This window comes from Perognathus longimembris, chromosome 17 (assembly GCF_023159225.1).
Source record: "Perognathus longimembris pacificus isolate PPM17 chromosome 17, ASM2315922v1, whole genome shotgun sequence".
In the NCBI taxonomy this organism is placed as follows: domain Eukaryota; kingdom Metazoa; phylum Chordata; class Mammalia; order Rodentia; family Heteromyidae; genus Perognathus; species Perognathus longimembris.
Window position 1 is genome coordinate 38,828,734 of NC_063177.1, and position 22,365 is coordinate 38,851,098.

Genomic DNA, 22,365 nt, shown 5'->3' on the forward strand with positions numbered 1-22,365 from the left:
ACTCCGTGCATTTTAGTCACTGTGATTGTGGAAAGGGGAAGTGAGAGGAGGCTTCCACGGAGGAGAGTTTAAGGTCTGTTCAAGCGGAGGGAGGCAGCTTGTCTGCTGGTCTCTACACCGCTTGTGACACTGCAAGTGCCTGTCACACCATCGCCCCATGACCAGAAAGGGAACAAGGTCCCCAGAACAACAGTGCTTCCCCAGGAGCAGATGGTGCCTGGCAGTAACTGGGCTCCTAAAAGTTTGGGGGACTAGATCGACGAATGAGTGAATGAATGAATGAGTGAATGAAGACACAGAGTCTTCTGAGAGCCAGCAGGAGGGGCTGGGCTGAAGGATCATGGGAGAGGAACGAATCAAGCTGGGTGCCTACGGCTCAGGTCTGTAATCCTGGCTACTCAGAAGGCTGAGACCTGAGGGTCACAGTTCAAAGCCCGCCTAGGCAGGAGAATCCATGAGACTCCTGTCTCCCATGAACCACTAGAAAGCCTGAAGTGGAGCTGTGACTCAAGCGGTAGAGGGCTAGCCTTGAACACAGTTGCTCAACGACAGGACCCAGGCCCTGAGTTCAAACCCCAGCTCTGGAGAACAATAAAAGAAGAGGAGGAGCTGATCTTGAATGTGGGGACCGCCCCCTCCAGTGACAAAGAAAGGAGAAAAGGACAGCCGAAGACAACATTCATGGTGAAGCGATAGGGGTGGAGTGCTGACGTCACATGACCTTGGGAGAAGGAGAAATTATCCACCAAGGTTTCCAGGCAACCAGCCAACTGCAGAATATTAATTTGCTGCTGAATCCACTAGCCACTTTGGGGAAATTTCTCTGTGTTGTCTTAATTTTTTACCGATAAGGAGCTCAACAGAGAAAGGGGGCGATGGTGACCCCACCCAGAAACCAGGGACGATGAGCTGGCAGGATCCACGCAGGACAAGGGCAGTAATCTAGAGGCATAACCCTATACAGGTGAACGGCCCACCCCAGGGCCTGGCTGGGGAGAGAGGAGAGTGAAACCCGGAGGACTGGGTGGGGAAAGAGAGGAGACAGGAATGGGTCCACAGAGTCTAAGGAGACCCACAGGAGGTGGGAAGCACAGCTCAGCTCAGCAACCTCTTACCTGTGGGGAACTCGCCCTGCCCCAGCTCATTTCATTCACCGCTGAAATTCACCCTAGGGCACTCCTCCCACACAGGTGTTTCAGATTTTTTTTTTCTGCTTACAACCAGAATTTTAAATTACCAAGCAAAATCTCTACCAATAACTTAATGGAAAAATCCAAAACGCACAAGCCAAGGGTGGTTGAGTACTCCTATAATCCCAGCACTTAGGAAGCTGAGGCAGGAGGAGCACAAGTTCAATGCCAGCCTGGGCTACATTGGAAGATGACGCTAAAGGGGAAAAAAAAATCAGAAAGTGGAAAGAATTTAAATGTGGACCCTCATATACTCCCCTAGATCCTGTCATCCTTTACATTTTATTATTCTTTTTGTTGTTGTTGATCATGGGGATTGAACTCAGGGCCTGGGCACTGTCCCTGAGCATTTTTGCTCAAGGCTAGTGGCTCAACCACTTTGGGCCACAGCGCCACTTCCAGTTTTCGGTTGGTTAATTGTAGATAAGAATCTCATGGACTTTCCTGACCAGGCTGGCTTTGAACTGTGATCGTGATCCTCAGATCTCAGCCTCTGGAGTAGCGAGGATTACAGGCGTGAACCACCAGTGCCCAATGCCTAGCTTCTTTTATTCTTTTTTTTTTCCCTACTCCTGGAGCTTGAACTCAGGGCCTGGGCACTATCCCTGAGCTACTTTGTGCTCAAGGCTAGCGCTCTACCACTTGAGCCACAGCACCACTTCCAGCTTTTTCTGAGTAGTTTATTGGAGATAGGCATCTCATGGACTTTTCTGCCTGAACTGGCTTCAAACTGCAGTCCTCAGATCTCAGCCTTCTGAATAGCTGGGATTGCAGGTGTGAGCCACTGGTGTCTAGCTATTTTATTATTCTTGACGGCATATCTGTCCAATTCTTCATCTTATGCACTTCAGAATAAATTGTGTACATGAAATATGCTTTACCTAAACTCTTTATTGAGTGGAGTTCAAAACTGTCTACAGTTCGTTTTTGGATAAGATTTCTATATAATGGAAAACATAAATAGATCCTGAGCGTGTCTTCCATGGGTTCTGAGTCCAGGGCTCGGTTCTGAGTATTCAGTGAGGTCATCCTTCCTGCAAAGGCTCCTTCAGTCGCGGAAAGTGCCATTAGTCTGTGAGAGGAGGGGGGAGTCAGGATGGAAGAGGAGAGCTGCATTGAGGACTGCCTGAGGGAGATAGTATTCACTTGCTGGGGAAGGCTCCAGAGATGACTGCAGGAGTGGAGAGGGAAACAAACAAACAAACAGAAATGCAAGAGGGAGATGTTGTAGGAAGCAGCAGCTTAGTGAGGGAAGGGGGATATGGAAATGAAAATGCCAACCACAAGCCAGGCAACTGGTGGCTCACACCTGTAATCCTAGCTACTCACTCAGGATGCTGAGAGCTGAGGACTGTGGTTCCAAAAGCCGCTGGGCAGGAAAGTGCACGAGACTCTTATGTTCAATTAACCACCAAAAAGCCAGAAGTAAAGCTGTGGCTCAAGTTGTAGAGCCTCAGCCCTGAGGGAAAATGCTAAGGGATAGTGGACAAGCCCTGAGATCAAGCCCCAGTACAGTGTGCTCGTGTGTGTGCGCACGCGCGCGCGCGCGCACACACACACACACACACACACACACACACACACACACACACACACACAAAGTCCAGTTGGGCTCTGGAACAACCTGGAATCTATCAAGAGCCTGTAATTTCCGGTTGCCACAGCAACACCCACATCTCCATCCCCCTCCCCCGCCCCCACCACACTCACCCCGCCCTTCCCTTTAATCCCCCCAACCCCCAAAGTCCTTCCGCCCATGAGATTCTGTGAGCCAATTAATCACCGCCAATGTCTGCGCTGGTTTTTGTCATTTTCACTTATTCCCTCTGCTGAGTCATCGTGTCCTGCTCTGGATGAGAGCAGTTATTCACCAGAACATTGGGCCTCCGGTTGCCATGGATACCTCCCAGCCTGCATCCTCCATCACCTGTTAATTCTCAGCAAGGCTGGCTGCGAGCGTGGGTACCACTGCCCTTATCGAAGACCCAAGGGGCCTCAAAAGCTGCCCCCAGACAAGAAGGGGGAGGCTAATGACGCATGAACAAGAGCAAAATGCCTAGCTCCAACCGTAGAAAAATCAAAAACAGCCCCGTGCTCATTACATCTGTCCAAACTATGCCAAAGCAGCAATTTATCAACCACGTCAGCAACTGTACCATTTTGCTTTCTGGTATGTGTTTGGAAAATGCTTTAGTCTGATGGCTAGCCTTTTTGTTGTTGTTGTTGTTCATGGTGCTTGAACTCAGAGCCTGGGTGCTGTCTCTGAGCTTTTTTGCTCAAAGCTAGCACTCAATGCTGGGAATATGGCCTAGTGGTAAAGTGCTTGCCCTTGTATACGTGAAGCCCTAGGTTCGATTCCTCAATACCACATATATAGAAAAGGCCAGAAGTGGCTCTGTGGCTCAAATGGTAGCGTGGTAGCCTTGAGCAAAAAGAAGCCAGGGACAGTGCTCAGGCCCTGAGTTCAAGGCCCAGGACTGACCAAAAAAAAAGAAGGAAAAAAAGAAAAAAGCTAGCACTCAACCACTTTGAGCCACAGCTCCACTACTGATTTAATAACAGTTAATTAGCGACAAGAGTCTTGCGGACGTTCCTGTTTGGGCTGGCTTTGAACTGTAATCCTCAGATCTCAGCCTCCTGATTAACTAGGATTACAGACATGAGCATTTTAAGATTTTTTTTTTCTTTTGGCAGTACTGGGATTTAAACTCAGGGCCTAACGCTTGCTAGGCAAGTGCTCTACCATTGGAGCCACACCTTTAACCTAAGAGGTATTTTTCTTCTTCTTTTTTTCTTTTTTATTGCCAGTTCTCTGGCTTGAACTCATTGCCTGAGCACTGTCCCTGGCTTCTTTTTGCTCATGACTAGCACTCTGCCACTTGAGCCACAGCGCCACTTCTGGCCTTTTCTATATGTGTGGTGCTGAGGAATCGAACCTAGGGCTTCATGTATACAAGGGCAAGCACTCTTGCCACTAGGCCATATTTCTAGGCCCCCAAGAGGTATTTTTTACTGTACAAAGTTATAAATGTTTTATGTAAGTATTCTCTTCCCTTGAAATAAAAAATAAGTTGGTTTTTTGTGGGGGTTTTTGCCACTCCTAGGGCTTTAACTCAGGGCCTGAGCACTGTCCCTGGCTTCCTTTTGCTCAAGGCTAGCACTCTCCCACTTGAGCCACAGCGCCACTTCTGGCTTTTTCTGTTTATGTGGTGCTGAGGAATCGAACCCAGGGCTTCATGCATGCTAGGCAAGCAGTCTACCACTAAGCCACATTCCCAGCCCCAAAATAAGTTTTTTTTTTCATTTGTTTGTTTTTGTAGGTACTAGGGCTTAAACTCAGGGCCTGGGCACTGTCCCTTAGTTTTCTGGCTCAAAGCTGGCACTCAGTGGTTCTTCCTTCCTTTCTTTTTTCTTTCTTCCCTCCCTCCCTTCCTTTAGTTTTTCCAATCTTGATACCTACCTGCTTTCTTTCATCCATCCTCCCTCCCTCCATCCCTCCCTCCCTCCCTCCCTTCCTTCCTTCCTTCCTTCCTTCCTTCCTTCCTTCCTTCCTTTCTGCCTGCTTTCCTGCCTGCCTCCCTTCCTACCTACCTTCTTCCCTCCATCCCCTCCTTCCTTGAGCCACAGTGCTACCTCTGTCTTTGTGGTGCTTAACTGGAGATTCTCATGAACTTTCCTGCCAATGATCCTCAGATCTCAGCCTCTTGAGTAACTAGGATTACAGGCCTGGCCACCAGTCCCCAGCACTAGCAGCACTAAAATTCAGGGTCCTCTGAGATCTGGCTCAGGGTAGAGGAAATGGTTAGAAGAGGAAGAACAGCAGGGATGGAAGGAGGAGCTACCAGCCCCATCCAGCCCTGCACCGAGGGCCCAGGGAGAAGGGAGAGCTGATGGTTGCCCCAGGCTGGGTGAAGGGGTTCGGAGTCAACCAGGACACGAGTGTGGAGCAGAAAGGGCAGGGCCATCAGCCTATGGCCCATTGCTCTTGATAACTATGATACCTATGACACATCCTGTTTTCAAAGCCTGCTGGAAGGGGGCAGGAATCAATTTGTCATCCGACATTCACACTCTGCCTGCCATCAAACATCAGCATCGGGGGGGTGGGGGTGGGAAATAGGCTTTCTCTGACTCTAAGGTCATTTGGTTCATCTTTCCCAGCTGCCCCCTCCAGTGGATCCTAGCCCAAGGGATGAGGACTAGGGAGGGGCACAGTGGGGCTGACTCGGAGAGGGAGGCCACTCATCTCTTGCCTGCCCTTTGTGCCTAGCTGATAAGCCTAGCCCTTCCTTCTCCACACCCCAATGGCTGACTATGTGACAGGGGTGACAGGATGTCATCGTACCCCACGCCCACTTCTGTCACTCCGGGGAGCCTGGCCTCACGTGGGAGGAGCCTTTGGGAGGGACCACAAAGGCTCCATAAAGGTGGGCTGGAGACCAAGCAGAGAGGGAGCTGACCCAGCCACCACCACCCCAGCACCTCCCAGCTCTGCAGGTGAGAAGCCAAGAGGGCAGGGCCGACCGGCCCCAGCAATCAGGGTACCAGATCTTGGTGTGTCCAGGGCTGGGATTCCGCTCTCCCTCTCTCTGTCTGACTGTCCCTCTCCCTCTTCTCTCTCTCCATCCTCTTTTGTGTTGGTACTGGGGCTTGAATCTGAGCACTGTCCCAAGCTTTTATGCTCAAGGTTGTCAATCTACCACTTGGAACACTGCTCCACCTCCAACTTTTGGGTGGTTAATTGGAGGTAAGAGCCCCATGAGTTGGGTGCCAGTAGCTCACACCCACAATCCTAGCCACTCAGGAGGCTGAGATCTGAGGATCACAGTTCAAAGCCAGTCTGAGTAGGAAAGTTCATGAGACTCTTAACTCCAATTTTTCACCAGAAAACCGGAAGTGGCGCTGTGCCTCCAAGTGGTTGAGCACTAACTGGCCTTGAGCAAAAAGAGCTCAGGGACAGAGCACAAGCCATGAGTTCAAGCCCCATGACCAACAACAACAGAATCTCATGGGCTTTCCTGTCTGGGCTGGCTTTGAATCGCGATTCTCAGATCTCAGTCTCCTGAGTAGCTAGGATTACAGGTGTGAGCCACCGGTGCCCAGTTGGAATCCTTCTCTGACTCCATGGTAAACCTAGGTCTTGGTTTGACATCCCCTGCGCTTACCTCCCACCTGCCCTTCTGCTTAAGGCAGGGCCCCTGGTTCGCCCTCTCCTTCAGCCCCTCCCAGGGACGTGAGGGCCCTTCTATCACTCAGATGAGAAAGCAGAGGCCCAAGGGGTGACATGACTGGTCCAAAGTCACAAAAATTGGTAGAGCTGAGACTGGATCCCACAATTCCTGCATCCCATCTCAAGCTCTTTGCTAGACCAGCCCTGCCCCAAAGAACTTTCCATGACAATTTAAAAAAGATATTCTGGCTGGGAATATGGCCTAGTGGTAGAGTGCTTGCCTCATATACATGAAGTCCTGGATTCGATTCCTCAGCACCACATTCATAGAAAAGGCCAGAATGAGCACTGTGGCTCAAGTGGCAGAGTGCTAGCCTTGAGCAAAAAGAAGCCAGGGACAGTGTTCAGGCCCTGAGTTCAAGCCCCTGGACTGGCAAAAAAAAAAGATATTCTGTTTTGTACAAGATGGCACCACTAGCTACATGGGAGCCTACAATATGGCTGAGATGTTGATTTCCCTTTAAATCCTTCAAAGGTAGATTTAGTATAAAAAAAAAAAACTCATCTGAACTTAATTATATTAAAATATATGTTGTTACTGAAGCTGGTCCCAATAGCTCATGGCTGTAATCCTAGGTGTTTGGGAGGGTGTGATCAGGAGGACTGAAGTTTGAAGTCAGTTCATCAAGACCCCATCAACCAGTAGCTGATGTGGTGGTGCATGTCTATAATCCCTGCTGTGCAGCACACTGAGATTGGGAGAATCTTGGTTCTAAGGTATCTAGGTTCTGGGCAAAATAGTTCTCAAGATTCCCTTCTCGAAATAGCTAAGTGTGGTAGTATATTATTGTCATCCTGGCTGTGGCAGTAAGTGTAAAAATGGTTTCGGATAACTGGTTGAAAAGTGAGACCCTATTTTAAAAAAAATAACAAAAGCAAAAAGGTCTAGAGAATGTTCCAAGCAGCAGAGCACCTGCCTAGCAAGTGAGACACTCTGAGTTGAAACCCAAAGACTGACAGAGTATACGATATTATATTTTGCATTTTTTAATGTATTCAATGGTGTGAGTTAGGTAACATGAAGCTTATTGTAGACAGTACAGGTCTAGGTCACTGGTTTTTGTTTTGTTTTGTTTTGTTTCATTTTTACCAGTCCTGGGGCTTGAACTAAGGGCCTGAGCACTGTCCCTGGCTTCTTTTTGCTCAAGGCTAGCACTCTGCCACTTGAGCCACAGCGCCACTTCCAGCCTTTTCTATGTATGTGGTGCTGAGGAACTGAGCCCAGGGCTTCATGTATGCTAGACAAGCACTCTACCACTAAGCCACATTCCCAGCCCTAGATCACTGGGTGTTTTTTTTTTTTTAACTTTTGTTTCTTTTTTTTTTTTTTTTTTTTTTTTTTGCCAGTCCTGGGCTTGGACTCAGGTCCCGAGCACTGTCCCTGGCTTCTTTTTTGCTCAAGGCTAGCACTCGGCCACTTGAGCCACAAGTGCCACTTCTGGCCATTTTTTTATATATGTGGTGCTGAGGAATCGAACCCAGGGCTTCATGTATATGAGGCAAGCACTTGACCACTAGGCCATATTCCCAGCCCCTAACTTTTGTTTCTTTAGAATCTTACTTCTTTCAATTTTGTTTCTTTTCTTTTCTTTTCTTTTTTTTTTTTCTTGAGACTAGGTCTTGCTCAGTAGTGCCAGCTGACCTTGAACTCAGGAGTCCTCGGGTTCTACCTTCTAAATGCTGGGATTACAGATGTGAGCTACCACACCCAGCTACTAGAATTCATTTTCTCCTAAAGGACCCAAGAACATCACTGTGAAAAAACATGACTTCATTAGTACAAATGTATTCATGCAGAGGAAAGGTCTTTGGGGTTATTGGGGTTTTTTTGTGGGGGGGTTGTTTTTTTTTGCCAACTCTGGGGCTTGAACTCAAGGCCTGGGTGCTGTCCTTGCCTGAGACTCTTTGTGTTCAAGGCTAGTGCGCTACCACTTCAGCCACAGCACCACCTCTGGCTTTTTCTGAGTGATTTATTGGAAATAAGAGTCTGGGATGTTTCTTCCCAGGCTAGTTTTGAGTTGTAATCCTCAGATCTCAGCTTCCTGAGGAGCTAGGATTACTAGCCTGAGCCACCAGTACCCACCTAGAGGAAAGTTGGTTGGTTTGTTGTTTTTTGTTTGTTTGTTTAATCATTTCCTCCTGATAGAGCCAATCCAAGGACAAGGCCAAAAGAACTCAGAAACACTGGATCCAAGGAATGAATCAGGGACTTAGTGGTAGAGTACTTGCTTGACATGCATGAAGCCCTGGGTTCGATTCCTCAGTATCACATACACAGAAAAAGCCAGAAATGGGCACTGTGGTTCAAGTGGTAGAGTGCTAGCCTTGAGCAAAAAAAGGCTCAGGGACAGAGCCCAGGCCCTGAGTTCAAGCTCCAGGACTGGGGGGGTGGGGAGGAGAATGGATGGACCTTTGAATTTTAGTTCAAGGGTGAATGTTGTACTTAGCTGTGAATGGTGACAGTTTATTATTATTTTTTCTCCACTGCTGAAGGACAATCACAAGTGATCCTCAGGTAAGCAAGTATGGTAGACGTTTTCCTCTGTGGGTTGCACAAAGATGGAGTGCCCAGGTTACATGGTGACTATGCCTGCAATCTCCACCATGGTGGTGTTAATGCCCTTTAATGGAGCTGGGAATATGGCCTAGTGGCAAGAGTGCTTGCCTTGTTCGTATACATGAAGCCCTGGGTTCGATTCCCCAGCACCACATATATAGAAAACAGCCAGAAGTGGCGCTGTGGCTCAAGTGGCAGAGTGCTAGCCTTGAGCAAAAAGAAGCCAGGGACAGTGCTCAGGCCCTGAGTCCAAGCCCCAGGACTGGCCTAAATAAATAAATAATTTTAAATGCCCTTTAATGTGCATGTGCCTTTGAAGTCACAATTAAAAAATTCACTTAAGCCTGGTACCAGTGGCTCATACCTGTAATGCTAACTACTGAGTCTCGCAGTTTGAAACCAGCTCAGACAGACAAGTCTGTGACTCTCCAATGAACTACCAGAAAACCAAAACCAGAAGTAGAGCTATGGCTCAAAGTTGTTGAGCACTACCCTTGAGCAATAAAAAGCTCAGAGACAGGGCTGGGGATATGGCCTAGTGGCAAGAGTGCCTACCTCGGATACACGAGGCCCTAGGTTCGATTCCCCAGCACCACATATACAGAAAACCGCCAGAAGCGGTGCTGTGGCTCAAGCGGCAGAGTGCTAGCCTTGAGCGGGAAGAAGCCAGGGACAGTGCTCAGGCCCTGAGTCCAAGGCCCAGGACTGGCAAAAAAAAAAAAAAAAAAAAAAAAAAAAAAAAAAAAAAAAAGCTCAGAGACAGGGCCCAGGCCCTGAGTTTAAAGGGGCTTCCTGAGGGGTGGGGGTGAGGGGGAGCCCGCAGGAACTGGGCACCCAATGAAGCAGTAGGTATACCCACATAGGAGGGCAGGAGCCGCAACCAGAACCCATTTGGTGCCGGGCCCCTGCCTCAGTGGCCTACCTTGAAACCTGGCCCCTCTTTTTCCCCACGTGCAGCCAAGATGCTCCGGCCTGCTGTGTACTCGCTGGTGTTCGTGCTGGCTCTGGCCACCATCACCCAAGCCTCCTGGAAGCCCCGCTCCCAGCTTCAGGGTTCACCATCGGATCCAGCGGCCATCAGGGGTCTGAAGCCACACTGGCCAGACCAGGTGGGCCCAGCCTCTCCCCACCGAAGGCAGCTAGGGGCCCAGGGTCTGCCATCCCTCATAGCAGGTAGGAACTGATCACCCCACACCCCCACGGCCATGCACAGCCGGGTTCGCTCAAGGCCCCTGCATACCGGGCCTGCTTCAGTTCCTTCCACCAATTTCACCTCCTATCTCCTCCTCAGACCTGTCCAAGAAGCAGGGGCCATGGATGGAGGAAGAGGAAGAAGCCTATGGGTGGATGGACTTCGGTCGTCGTAGTGCTGAGGAAACGGACCCGCATCCCTAGAACCAAGCGGCAGAGCCCAGCCACCTCCCACCCTGCCCTAGCCCTCTCCTGTGCAAAACAAATAAAATGTAAACTAGCTTCCAACCCGCCAATGGTCTGTGCTATGTGCCCTTTGCAGGGAGGGGAGGGGAGCGCCCCCTGGAGACAGGAACCAGAATGAATTTGTTTTCCAAGTCTCCAGAGAGCAGCAATCAACAAGAATCTATTTAGGTGGGCAGGGGAATGGGTGATAGGGAGAAAAGCTTTTTAAATGATAAATCCAAAAGCCAGAAGCCAGGGGCTCACACCTGTAATCCAAGCTACTCAGAAGGCTGAGATCTGAGATTCAAGGTTCAAAGCCAGCCTAGGTAGAAAATTCCATGAGACTCTTATCTTCCATTAACCACCAAAAAAGCTGGAAGTGGAGCTGTGACTCAAGTGGTAGAGCACTAACCTAAAGCACAAAAAAGCTCAAGAACAGCACCCAGGTACTGAGTTTAAGCCCAAAATAAAAATAAATAGCCGGAGCCAGGCACCAGTGGCTCACACCTATAATCCTAGCTACTCAGGAGGCTGAGATCTGATGATCGCTCTTGGAAGCCAGCCTGGGCAGGAAAGTCTGGGAGACTCTTCTCTCCAATTAACCACCAGAAAACTGGAAGGGGTGCTGTGGCTCAAAGTGGAAGAGTAGCCTTGAGCTGAAGAGCTCAGGGACAGCGCCTAAGCCCTGAGTTCAAGTCTTATGACTGACAATGATAGTAATAATAACAGTAATAATAATAATTGAATAAAATGAAATAAAAAATCTCTCCTCCTGTAAATTCATGTCCGATATTATAACACATCGACCAAGCACTGACACACTGGGCCAGCATGAACTCCACCTGGAGCCCAAGCCACTCGAGTGGTACAGGGGGTGGTGTGGCAGACGGCCAGGGTCCTCCAGATCCTGGCATGGTCACTGTGGAACATGCCGGCCTTGTCCCGTGACAGCAGATACCACTCATGCGGGCTTCTCCTCTGCCCTCCCATGGCAAAGATGGTGCTGATGGCCCCGGTTCAGCCGCAGCCAGCGGCAAGGGAGATCTGGAGAAGGCACGCTGCAGCTCTCTCACCCTTTGGTGGACAGCTGTGATGGGGATCAGCATCCATGTGCCTCCAGCCCTGACGTGCACAGCACTTACGCGGGAGCCATGACAACGGGCAGGTCCGGAGTCCTGAAGAGAACCTGAGACTGCTATTTCTTCTTTTTCTCCTCCTCCACCTCCTCCACCTCCCCCCTCCTCCTCTTCCTCCTCCTCCTCCTGCTCCTCCTCTTCCTCCTCTTCCTGCTCCTCCTCTTCTCTCTCCTTCTCCTTCTTGGATTGAGATTTGAACTCAAAGTTTGCTGGGCAGATGTTTTCATTTTTTTTTTGCCAGTCCTGGTCTTGAACTCAGGGCCTGAGCACTGTCCATGGCTCCTTTTTTTGCTCAAGGCTAGCACTCTACCACTTGAGCCACAGTGCCACGTCAGGCTTTTTCTATATATGTGGTGCTGAGGAATCAAACCCAGGGCCTCACGTATATGAGGCGAGCACTTTACCACTAGGCCATATTCCCGATGTTTTCATTCTTAAGCCATGCACTCACCCTGAGATTTTGTATTTCTGATTCCCAGGTGACAATGACACTGGTCCACAGACCACACTTTAAGTTGTGACAAGAATTCCCAGAGGCTTCTGGCGCACTGAGTCTAGGTTGCCTAAAACCCCTTATTAGCTTCATGTTCCTTCCCCACTCCCATGAATTCCTGGGACTGTCTTCCACATAGCCTACTAGTTCTCTCTCTCTCTCTCTCTCTCTCTCTCTCTCTCTCTCTCTCTCTCTCTCTCTCTCCCTCTCCCTCTCTCTCTCTCGTACTGGGTCCTGAAATCAGAGATCTGTCCCTAAGCTTTTTCTCTCAAGGTTAGTGCTCTACCACTTTGAACCACGGTGCCACTCCTAGTTTTCTGGTGGTTAATTGGAGATTACAGGTGTGAGCCACCTGTGACCTGACATCACTTCTGACTTTTTGATGGCTACCTGGAGATAAGAATCTCATGGAGGGGCCAGGAATGTGGCTTAGTGGTAGAGTGCTTGCCTGGCATGCATTGAAGCCCTGAGTTCGATTCCTCAGTACCACATAAGCACAAAAATATGGAAATGGCACTGTGGCTCAAGTGGTAGAGTGCTAGCTTTGAGCAAAAAGATGCTCAGGGACAGTGTTCAGGACTGGCAAAAAAGAAAAAAAAAAATCTCGTGAATGGGGTCGGAGGCGTGGCTCAGTTGGTCCAGTGCCAGCCAATGAGCAAAAGCATCTGATATCTAGTTCAAGTCCCAGTCTCAGATCTAAAAAAAAAAAGCCTCACAGCCTATTTATTTGTTTGTGTATTTATTTTGGCCCAGGCTGGCTTTGAACCACCATCCTCAGATCTCTGCTTCCTGAGTAGCTACGACTACCGGCACAAGCCACCTGCATCCAGCACTCTTGGTTCTCAAACTGTTACAGGGGATCTCAGGCTCAAAAGCAGTGTGTGGCTGCCTCTCCCTTTCCCAGGACTCAGGGACAGAGTTCCCAGGACAGACAGAATCAGGGAAGGGAGCGCACTGCACGCACTCAAAGGACTCAAGTTCACCACCTGCACCGTGACCTAATAGATATTAGATCCTTGGGAAAGTCCCTGACCCTGCCTGGGCCTCAGTGTCACCATCTGAAAACTGTTTGTTCATTTTGTTGTTATCAGTTGTGGGGCTTGAATTCAGGGCCTAGGCGCTGTCCCTGAGCCTCTTTGTAATCAAGGCTAGCACTCTACCACTTGAGCCACAGCGCCACTTCCGGTTTTGGAGTAGTTAACTGGAGATACAAGTCTCATGGGGATTTTTCTGCCCCAGCTGGCTTTGAACCACCATCCTCAGATCTCAGCCTTCTGAGTTGCTAGGATTACAGGCATGAGCCACCGGCAGCATCTGGCTAAGGGGACATAAGTTTACCACAACCGCCCATCCCCCCCACAGGAGTTGTTGATGTGTTATTTGTATGTCATGGAAGTGCTTAGCAGTGTCCATCTCTCTCCAGAATTTTGTCTTTGCATCATGTGCATATGTGCACACAAACGCGCACGTGCGCACACGCGCACACGCACACACACACACACCACACTCCTTGAGAAACATAGCTGGAGGCCGTCCCGATAGCACACAGATCCTTTATTTCCTGCACCAGCACATACACAGGCCGAGAAGCCACAAGACTGAGAAGCAGTGTGGGGAGTGTGACAGGCACTGAAGGGACCCGAGCCCTGGACAACAGCTATTTATGATCAAAGAGGTGGGCAAGGGAGAAACATCGAGAACAAGGAAACAAGGAGCACTGAGGAAGAGGAGCGGGAGGAAGGCATCGTTGGGCCTTGGGTGAGGAACCTGGACACTCACAAACCACAGGTGGCGGGGGACTGGGGCGGGGGGCAGAGACACACCACTGGGCAGAGAGACCGCACACCCACCCACCCACCCACCCACAAACACATTTCTGGTTACACAGGTTAACAAGGACTCTAAAAGATGAAGAAGAGGGAGAGGGCCACAAGGACTTGGGGGGGGGGCCCACCTCGCACCTGGGGATCAAGTACATGTTGTTAAAAAGGATCCTCCCAACAGACTGCCTACCCTTGAGACCTGGGACCCGGCCCAGGCTGGTCACAGCCTCCACCAGCCACAGCTTTAACACCAGCTGCAGGATGGGGCGGGGGGGGGGGGGGGGAGGGAGTGGGGGGGAGTGGGGGGGAGGGCAGGGGGAGGCACGGCTGCTTCAGCCTATCCCAGAACAGGGCTGAGGTTTGAGCCCTGGGCTCCAGCCTAGATTCACCAAGACAGAGGGTAGGCTGGTGCCACAGGGGGGAGGGGGGGAGAGAGTGGGTGTCCCATTTCGGAGGAGAGGGAAGAGGGTTTGGGGTGGGTGGGACTTGGCCAGGAAGTGGAAGGAGGGGCCTCAAACTGTCTGTGGGGTCTCCGCAGGCTGCTGGGAAACAGCAAAGCCTGGAAGAGAAGGGGGTGGATGTGAACTTGGTGTGTGTGTTGCGGGGGGGGGGGGGGTGAGGATAATCACAGGCCTGGCCCAGGCAGCGAGCAGGGTCTGGTCAGCTGTATCAGAAGAAGATAGAAAGCCATCATTTATCATTACGCAGGTGGACAACTGTCCAGCCACAGACGCCAAGATTCTGTTTACAGCCTGCACAACGGTGTGTGACACCGCAGTAGAGGTCAGTGCCATCCTACCCACTGGCCGTCCTCATGACGGCAGGCCCAATAAAAGGGAGGCTGCCAGCACTGGAGCTGAAGGAATGGCCAGGGAAGACACTGTGTATACTAGCTAAGCCAGCTCCGATTGGCAATATTCGCGGCAGGGAGCCGGCTCAGGTCTACTCCTAGCTGTGTCATCCTAGACAAGTTACTTCAGCTCTCTGATCCTCAGTTTTCTTTCCTAACCGTGGTACCTACCCACGAGGATTTGAGGATTAAAGGCGCTAACGCCCAGGTAAAGGGTCCAGTCCATCACTAGGTCATCTCCACAGGCACAGCTCCCCAGACCTGGGCTTCCTAGATGGGGAGAGCAGGCCCTGACCCACCCCACCGCCCTTCAGGAGACCCTAGCCCACCTCCACACTCACCCAGGGGACTGGTCCAACTGTGGCCCTCGCTGGCGGAGGCCTTTGTCCCAGTAGCCTAGGTGGCCCCAGAAGGCCCCTCTTCCTCCCAGGCCTTGGGAGGGGGGCTGGCCCTCTCCTCCAGCCTCGGAGAATCCTGGATCGACACCCCGGGCTGCTGCTCCTCGATCCCGCCCCCCATGTTTGTTTTGGCCTGGGTCTGCCACTGCTGCAGGTTTGGGGATCCTTGGGGGGGGGGGGGTAGGGGAATGGGGGCGAGCAGAGACAGAAGCTGAGGTGTAGTGGTGGGAGGGGGTCGGATACCATCCCAATCCTGACCCCCTAGCCCAGCCCCCAGGAGAAAAGTGGATGGTGATCCGGACTTGTAAGCAAATTCCACATAAATGAGCACGGGGGCCACGGCTCCCACTGAGGGGGGCGGGGAGGAACCTGAGGCGCCTATGCAAATGCTATGCAAAGTCCATGCAAATAAGCACACGCTGGGTGGGGCCAGGCTGGGGTCAGTGAGCCGCCTGGTAGGGCTCGCCTACCCTCACCGCTCATCGGCTGGACGATCTGCAGCTTGTCCGGCTGGACGGAGGGAGGCCCCCACGGGAGCACTCACCTTTCTGGACCACCTTCTGCTTCTGCTGCCGCTTGCAGTGGGCATCCTGCCAGTTGGCCAGTTGCTGGAGGACGTACTTCATGTCCAGGTGGGAAGGGCCGAGGCCGCTGGCCTCCAGGGCGGAGGTCACCACATTCATCCTCGTGGCCTCATCCACCTCGGGCTCCAGCTCCTCCCACGCCTCTGTGTCCTCCGACATCAGCTCCGCCTCTTCTGCCAGCCCTTCCTCAGAAGGCCCCCTCTCCTCTCCAGCCTCCAGCTCCTCCTCAGGCACCAGCTCCTCCGCAGGCTCCATGTCCGGGGGTGGCTTAAACCCCTGTTCAGCCCTGAACTCCGGCTCCTGCCTGCGCTCCTCCCTAAAGCGAAGGTTGTTGCATCTGGGTGGGGAGACAGTGACAGCTTTCCAGACCCCACCGGGGCCCCTAGAGCCCTATTTGACTCCTCTCGGAGATGGCACTTCACCCCCCCACCGCTAGTTGCTGTAGAAACAAATCCATTGAGGTAGAGGCCGCCTGGGCAGCTCAATGGATCTATCTGCCTGAGGACACAGCTAGTGATGGGACCAGACGTTCCCAGCTCCTAGGCCATCCACTTCTCAGACCCTGGTCAGGTGAAGGGGCACCATCGCAAGGAAAGGGAGTAAACCCCTTCCCAATGGGCCTTGAGAACGAAGCCTTCCCGAGGTTGTTGTAACCACAGAAACAGCAGCTGAAAGGTGAGAGGCAATGATGGGGAGCCCCTGGCCAGCTTACCCCCAGGTGTGAAGTCTGCCCCGCGGGGCATACCTTCATCCCTTAACAGAGACCCGGACCTTCAGCCACACTGAGGCTAAGGAAGCTGAAACTGCAGAGTCCCTGGGGCCCAGTCACGCCCAGGAGAAGTGATGGGTCCCAGGGGGGTCAAGAGCGGAAGGGGAGGGGCAGAGCACCCCCCCCACACTGCCCACCGGGTACACCAGGGTGAGCATGCTCAGGCCACGTCTGGGAAGGGGCATGGAAGGTCCCAGCAGCACACCTTTCCATAAAGTACGCCGGGTCCGAGATGATCTTCCTTAGAGATGTTCTGAGCTCCTCCGCCAGAGTTTCTGGGAAACTTGGAAGTACCTCCTGTGGTAAGCAGTGAGGGACAGTGATCAAAGACCTCGCTAACATCCCCTCACCCCCTCAGAAATCCACTAGCAGGGCTGAGGCACTGGCCACCCAGAGCTTGGGGGGAGGTCCTCACCAGGGGTACGCTGTACGCATAGTGGGTGACGGAGCCGGCGGGCGCCCGGCCATGCTGGCGCAGGTGCTTCGCCTCCTCCTGGCGCTCTCGGATCATGCCCCCGCAATCTGGGTACTTCTCCCGCGGGTCTGGCATCTGGGCACCCGCCCGAAGGTTCTAGGGGGGGATCCAGATACATCCAGGCTGCATTCATTGTGTGTATGTATGTGTGTTGGTATCCATACTGGGGCCTGGCCTGGGCCCTTAGCTATTTTGCTCAAGGCTGGTGCTCTCCCACTTGAGCCACACCTCTGTTGCTGGCTTTTTGTTTGGGAGGGGGGTGGTTAACTGGAGATAAGAGTCTCCTGAACTTTCCTTCCTAGGCTGGCTTCAAACCATGGTCCTCAGACCTCAGCCCCCTGAGTAGCTAGGATTACAGGCGTGAGCCACCCGCCTAGACTCTATCCACCTTTGGCCTCAGGCCCAGGCTGTAGACCCCTAAATATGGCATGCAGGGTGGTCCCCAGACAGATCCCTGGGACCTGCCCTCCACTCCTCAGACCTCAGCTAAGCTGCCTCTGCCAGGCCGTGGGTTGTGCAGAAAGGAACAAGCCCCAGCTTCTGCCTGGGACCTGCTTGTCTCTCAGGAGTCAGGCAGCTGCGGAGGACCCTTGGGTTCTTGCTCAGGGCCAGGGGCCTCTTACCTCGGCCTGGAGCTGCACGTGGATTCCCTTCTCCGAGGCCAGCTGCTGCTGCAGCTTCTCAGTCTCAGCCCCGTACTGGAAGGATCCAGAACCCATGAGCCCTTTCCATAGTCTTCCTCACTCCCAGCACCCCCCAGATCCAGTCTTATTCCCACACATCTTTGGCAGCTCTTGAAGTCAGAGGTCACATGGAATAAGGGCTGATGAGGGGAGTCAGGAGGCCTGGCTCCTGGGTGAGTCCAGGACTCTGTCTGGGGTGGCCCTGGTCCCCTCCACCGGACAGTGATCGGGCAGGGGGCAGGCTCTCTGGTATCCCTGCCAACTCCAGTGCATGCACAGGGAGGGGTCTGGTAGATCCCAGGGTTCAAAGAAAAGAGGGCTGGGGCCTCGGCAGGGGGAGGGGAGTCCTACAGGGCAGCTCACCGACTGGCAGCGCTGCTGCAGCTTTGCGATCTGGGCCTGCAGCTGGGTGATCTCCTTCTGCTGCCGCTCATAGTTCTCCAGCCTGAGCACCAGCACCTCGGACAGCTCGGCCATCTGCTGGCTGGCCTCGGCTGCAGAGAGGGGGTGTGGGTCAGCTCTGGCCCCTGACATACTTGTCGGCCCCTACCCTTCAACTCCCATGGAGGGCCAGGGGGGTCCTGACTCAGGTCCTCTTTTTTTAAAAGTGCTTACTGCTACTGAGCAGGGCCCTGGGGTACATGGTTAACAAAACCTGGTTCCAGCCCACACTGAGCTCCAACCTAGTGGGCAGCCAGCTGGGGGAAAAACCCAACAGTCCCACATGACATAAGCTCGGGTAGTACAAATGTCAAGGGTGTGTGGGGAAGTTAGGGGGAAGGTCTCAGCCGTGACACAGGAACAAACCCAGACTTGCCAGGTCTGGGAGGGATGATCCACTAAGCGAAGACCACAGGGCAAGGGAAGTTCCACCAGGCAAAGGAAGTCACAGGCCCAAGCAGAGTGTGGGACAGCCAAGGGGCAACCACTGGGCACTGGAAGGGTGGAGCCAAGACAGTGGGCAGGATCCAACTCACAGAGGCCAATGGGGATTTGGGGGCTAGAAGGGCCTGGAAGGGCAGGAGTAAAGTCTAGGAGACCCTGGACAGAGGGGTCTTGGGAATGGGGAGGAGGGAACTCTTAAGCTATCCTTAGGTGGTAAAAGCCACAGGACTTGGGGACTGGTTCTACTCCAGTAGCCTGAGGAGCAGATGGGCCATTTGGGGAGCTGTAGAACCCAGGGAAGAGGAAGGTCAGGCTTGAGGTGCAGACAGCAAGGGCTCAGCTGTTGTGTCTTTGGATGTGCATTTCAGCGGCTAGACTTCAGCTCCTCTGGGGCAGTCATTGGGCCTCACACATCTTAAGCACAGTACCTGGATGTTACCAGCCACAGCCCCCCACCCAATGGGTGATTCTCAACCACCCAGCCATAGCCTTTGGCAGCTGCTCCTGGCTCCCTCCCTCCTTCTAACAGAGATAAGTATTAAGGAGGCTTTTGGCTTCTGCACAGCTCTGTGTGTGTGTGTGTGTGCGCGCGTGCGCGTGCGCTGGGGCTTGAACACTGAGGGCTTCATGATGTTATTTGGCTGGTGCTCTACCACTTGAGCCACACCCCTACTTCTTTTGCTGGTTAACTGGAGATGACAGTCTCATAGACTTTCCTGCCTGGGCTAGCTTCCAACGGTGATTGTCAGATCCCAGCCTCCTGAGTAGCTAGGATTCCAGGGGTGAGCCACCAGCGCCTGGCTTCTGCCCTTCCCTTTGCATAAAGCTCTTCCTCAGCAGTGGCCACTTGATCCTCATAAACCCTGGGGAGCTCAGTGGGCTCCGATTACTCATCCCCATTCTACAGATGAGGGCTCAGAGAGCCTGAGGAATGTATCTAAGTTTGCACAGGGTGGGAAGCCCCAGGACCAGGAACTGAACCCAGATTCTCCAGACAGCTCGGGACAGCACCCTCCCCCGAGTTACAACGGCATGGCACGTACAAAACTGCTCCACACATTCCAGAATGAGCATCTGCTCCTCGTCCTCCAGGGTGTCGAGATGAGAAGCCTAAAGGGAGGGAGAGAGGAAGGGGCAGGGCCATCACCATTCCCTGCCCACGGGCACACCCTCCTCCCCGTCCTCACCTCCTCTCTCAGCTGGTCATTCTCCTCCTCCAGCAGCCTCAGCTTGCGCTGCAGGGTCTCCAGCTGCGGGCAGTGGTGCAGGGACTCCTCCTGAGGAGCCCTGGGAAGGGAGCAACAACGGGGAGTCAGGGTCCACAGGGAACGGGGGTTTCCGGTTCCCTGAGCACCCAGGGCTTCCCCACCCTGGCTGAACTGAAGGGGGCGCTCTCAGGGAGTCCTGGCCACCAGGATAGCAGGCATGCCGCATGGATTCTGTCGGCAAACAAGTAAACTGAGACTCAGAAAGGGACCACCCAGGTGTGAGGGTGAGATACGCACGGCTTGGAGACATCATAGGGATGGTCACGGTGCCGATCTTCCTCTCTTCTGAATTCCTCCTCCTCCTCCCCCTCTTCCTCCTCCTCCTCCTCCTCCTCTTCCTCATCTTCATCCTCATCATCTGAGTCTGAGTACAACTGAAGGAGGTCATCGCGCAAGTTCACCTGGTGTCTGAGGTGTAAAATCTGTCGGGAGCAAGGAGGGAGTGAACAGGAGTAAACAGGCACAGGGGCAGGTTCTAGAAGGAGGAGGCAGGCTGTCCCCTTCTCCTTCCTTCCCTTCCCATCCCCAGCTACCTCCTCCCTGGCTGAGCCCAGCATGGCTTCCAGTTTGCTGTTCTCCTCCATCAAAACGCTGTTCTGTTTCACCAGGGACTGGCCGATGCGAGCCGCTGTGCTCAGATCCCGCTCTTTCTGCAGAGAGAGGGAGAGCCATCTGCAAAGGATACTTTCCCAGGCTAGCAGGAGAAGGTAGAAGGTACCCCAGGGGGTCAGCAGCCGGCTAGACCACCGTGAGAACTCCTCCCCTTCCCGCATCCCAGTCTCCAGATACCAAACTAGATCTGCCCTAAACCCATTGTGGGTTTCATGACTCAGTTGCCCCTTCTAGGATAAGAGCACATCAGCCCATATTGGCCCTGAGAAGTACCTGCCTTTCAGAGGAAGGGACCCTCAGCTTGGCCCTCCCTCAGGCAGGAAACAGATGAGAACCCCCAACCCCTTTACATGGCAGAATTAAAACAAGGATGAATAAGGCCGGGTTCCCAACCCGGGCAGGCAGTACACACCTCCTCCAGCAAATACAGCATCACTTTGATGTCGTCTTGGGTGATCTTCTTGGTGGGAGGTGGGTTAGGACACAGTGCTGTAGGAGTCGAAGGCCAGCCAGGTCAGGAAGAAGCCCACACGCTACCCTCTGCTCGCTGGGGTGGGAAGACCCTCTTCTGGCCCCCAACATCATCCCCACAGCCCAGTACTTTCTTGCTCTCAGGACCCACCGCCTGGGACTCTTTTTCCCCCCCAGGGGATCACAGGGCTCTCAGGATACCAGGGTCCCTGTCCCCTCGAAGAAATGCAGGCATCTAGGGAAAGGCTAGCTGCAGACCAACTGTCACCCTTTCTTTACCCGGCCGGCAGGTTAGCCCAGGGCACTGGAGCCCCGTGGGTGCTAAACACAGACGCGGTCACTCCCCTTACACCTGTTGCGTGTGACGAGGAGAGAAATGGAGACTTCTCGGGCACCAAGTAGGGGAAGGAGGGGCACCCGAGCCTAGATGCAATTCACACTTATCTGTCCCCACTCAGAAGAGGATGGCCAGAGGCCCCGCCCCCTCTCCTCCTCCCCCCCCCTCAGAGAAAGCCAGACCTAGACACCCCCCTCTCCCGCCCGCCCCCCCCGCGGCTCCCTCCATCCACCCCCTCCCCGCCCACCCCTCCGCGCTCTGGAGAGCCCCGCGGGCCAGCGCAGGCTCAGAGCGCGCCGGGCAGCGCCCGCCCGCGGCCCCCCGCCCCTCGGCTGGCACTGCGGTAGACGGGGAGGGGGGCACGGAGAGTGCGCAGATCCGCCGCAGCAACAGGCGCGCAGGGGGGCGGGCAGCGCGCGGGCTCGGGACCTGACGCACTGAGAAAAAATCCGGGGAGCAAAGAGGGAGGCGGGCGGCGGGGACGGCGCGTGGGGGGGGGGGGGGGGAGGGACCGGACGGGCGCCGCAGGCACTGTCTGGAGGTCGGGGGGGGGGGGGTGTGTGTGGAATCCAGCGCCAGAAGGGGCGGGGCCCTGCCACCGACCGGGTCCCCCCCCCACACCTCCTCTCCGAAGATGCCCTGAGAGGACCCACTCCAGGGTGCCGGAGACTCAGTTTACCTTCCTGTAGCTCTCTGATAAAGGCGGCGCGTTCAGGGCCAGTGACCCCCGGCCGCCGGCCAATGTAGGCGGCCGGCGTCTTCCAGATGTCCGCCGCCTTCCCCGTGCCCAGGCCAGTGGCCCGGGGGCCGTAAGGCCCTTGGAATACGAAGCGTGTCCACGGTGCGTCCGAGTTGTCGAGCACGGAGCGGCCCGACGAGCGAGGCGCTCCAGGCTTGGATCCAGCCTGGGAGGCCGGGCGGGCTCCGGACTGCGATCCCGGGGCTGCCCGGGATCCGGCTCGCGGTCCAGCTCCGGGTGCCTGCGCTGGGGCCGGCTCGGGCTCGGCCGAGGGCTCCGGGGCGGGACTAGCCGCGGGTGGCGCCGTCGGGGCGGCCGCAGCCGGGTCCCCGGGCCCAGGTCCCGACCCGGGCCCGTCCCCCGCGCAGCCCGGCACCTGCTCCTTCGGGCGCATCTTCCCTCCGCAGTCCGCTGCCGCAGCCCGGCTTTTATAACCTGCGCGGGGAGCG

The 22,365-nt window shown here is 54.0% G+C and overlaps 2 protein-coding genes across 5 annotated transcripts; one reads left to right on the forward strand and one right to left on the reverse strand.

The window, feature by feature from the left end:
- The first annotated feature begins 5,509 nt into the window (after positions 1-5,509).
- Gast (gastrin) lies at positions 5,510-10,449 on the forward strand. Its single transcript, XM_048366223.1, has 3 exons — positions 5,510-5,687; positions 9,935-10,150; positions 10,269-10,449. Exons 2-3 carry the CDS (start codon positions 9,940-9,942, stop codon positions 10,370-10,372), a joined length of 315 nt encoding a protein of 104 aa, XP_048222180.1. The 5' UTR covers positions 5,510-5,687; positions 9,935-9,939; the 3' UTR covers positions 10,373-10,449.
- A 3,978-nt stretch (positions 10,450-14,427) lies between these two features.
- On the reverse strand, positions 14,428-22,310 carry Hap1 (huntingtin associated protein 1). 4 transcript variants are annotated; one of them, XM_048366530.1, is made up of 12 exons: positions 21,857-22,310; positions 20,782-20,858; positions 20,291-20,407; positions 19,995-20,179; positions 19,677-19,776; positions 19,533-19,599; positions 17,968-18,098; positions 17,545-17,619; positions 16,862-17,017; positions 16,652-16,743; positions 15,638-15,993; positions 14,428-15,258 (listed from the first exon to the last, which is right to left on the reverse strand). In XM_048366530.1, the coding sequence occupies exons 1-12, from the start codon at positions 22,308-22,310 to the stop codon at positions 15,092-15,094; spliced, it is 1,977 nt and encodes a 658-aa protein (XP_048222487.1). In that variant the 3' UTR covers positions 14,428-15,091. The 4 variants fall into 4 exon arrangements, with proteins under 4 accessions (XP_048222487.1, XP_048222486.1, XP_048222485.1 ...); XM_048366529.1 differs by having other exon boundaries at positions 15,638-16,014; XM_048366528.1 differs by having other exon boundaries at positions 14,428-15,993.
- Between the last annotated feature and the right edge of the window lie 55 nt (positions 22,311-22,365).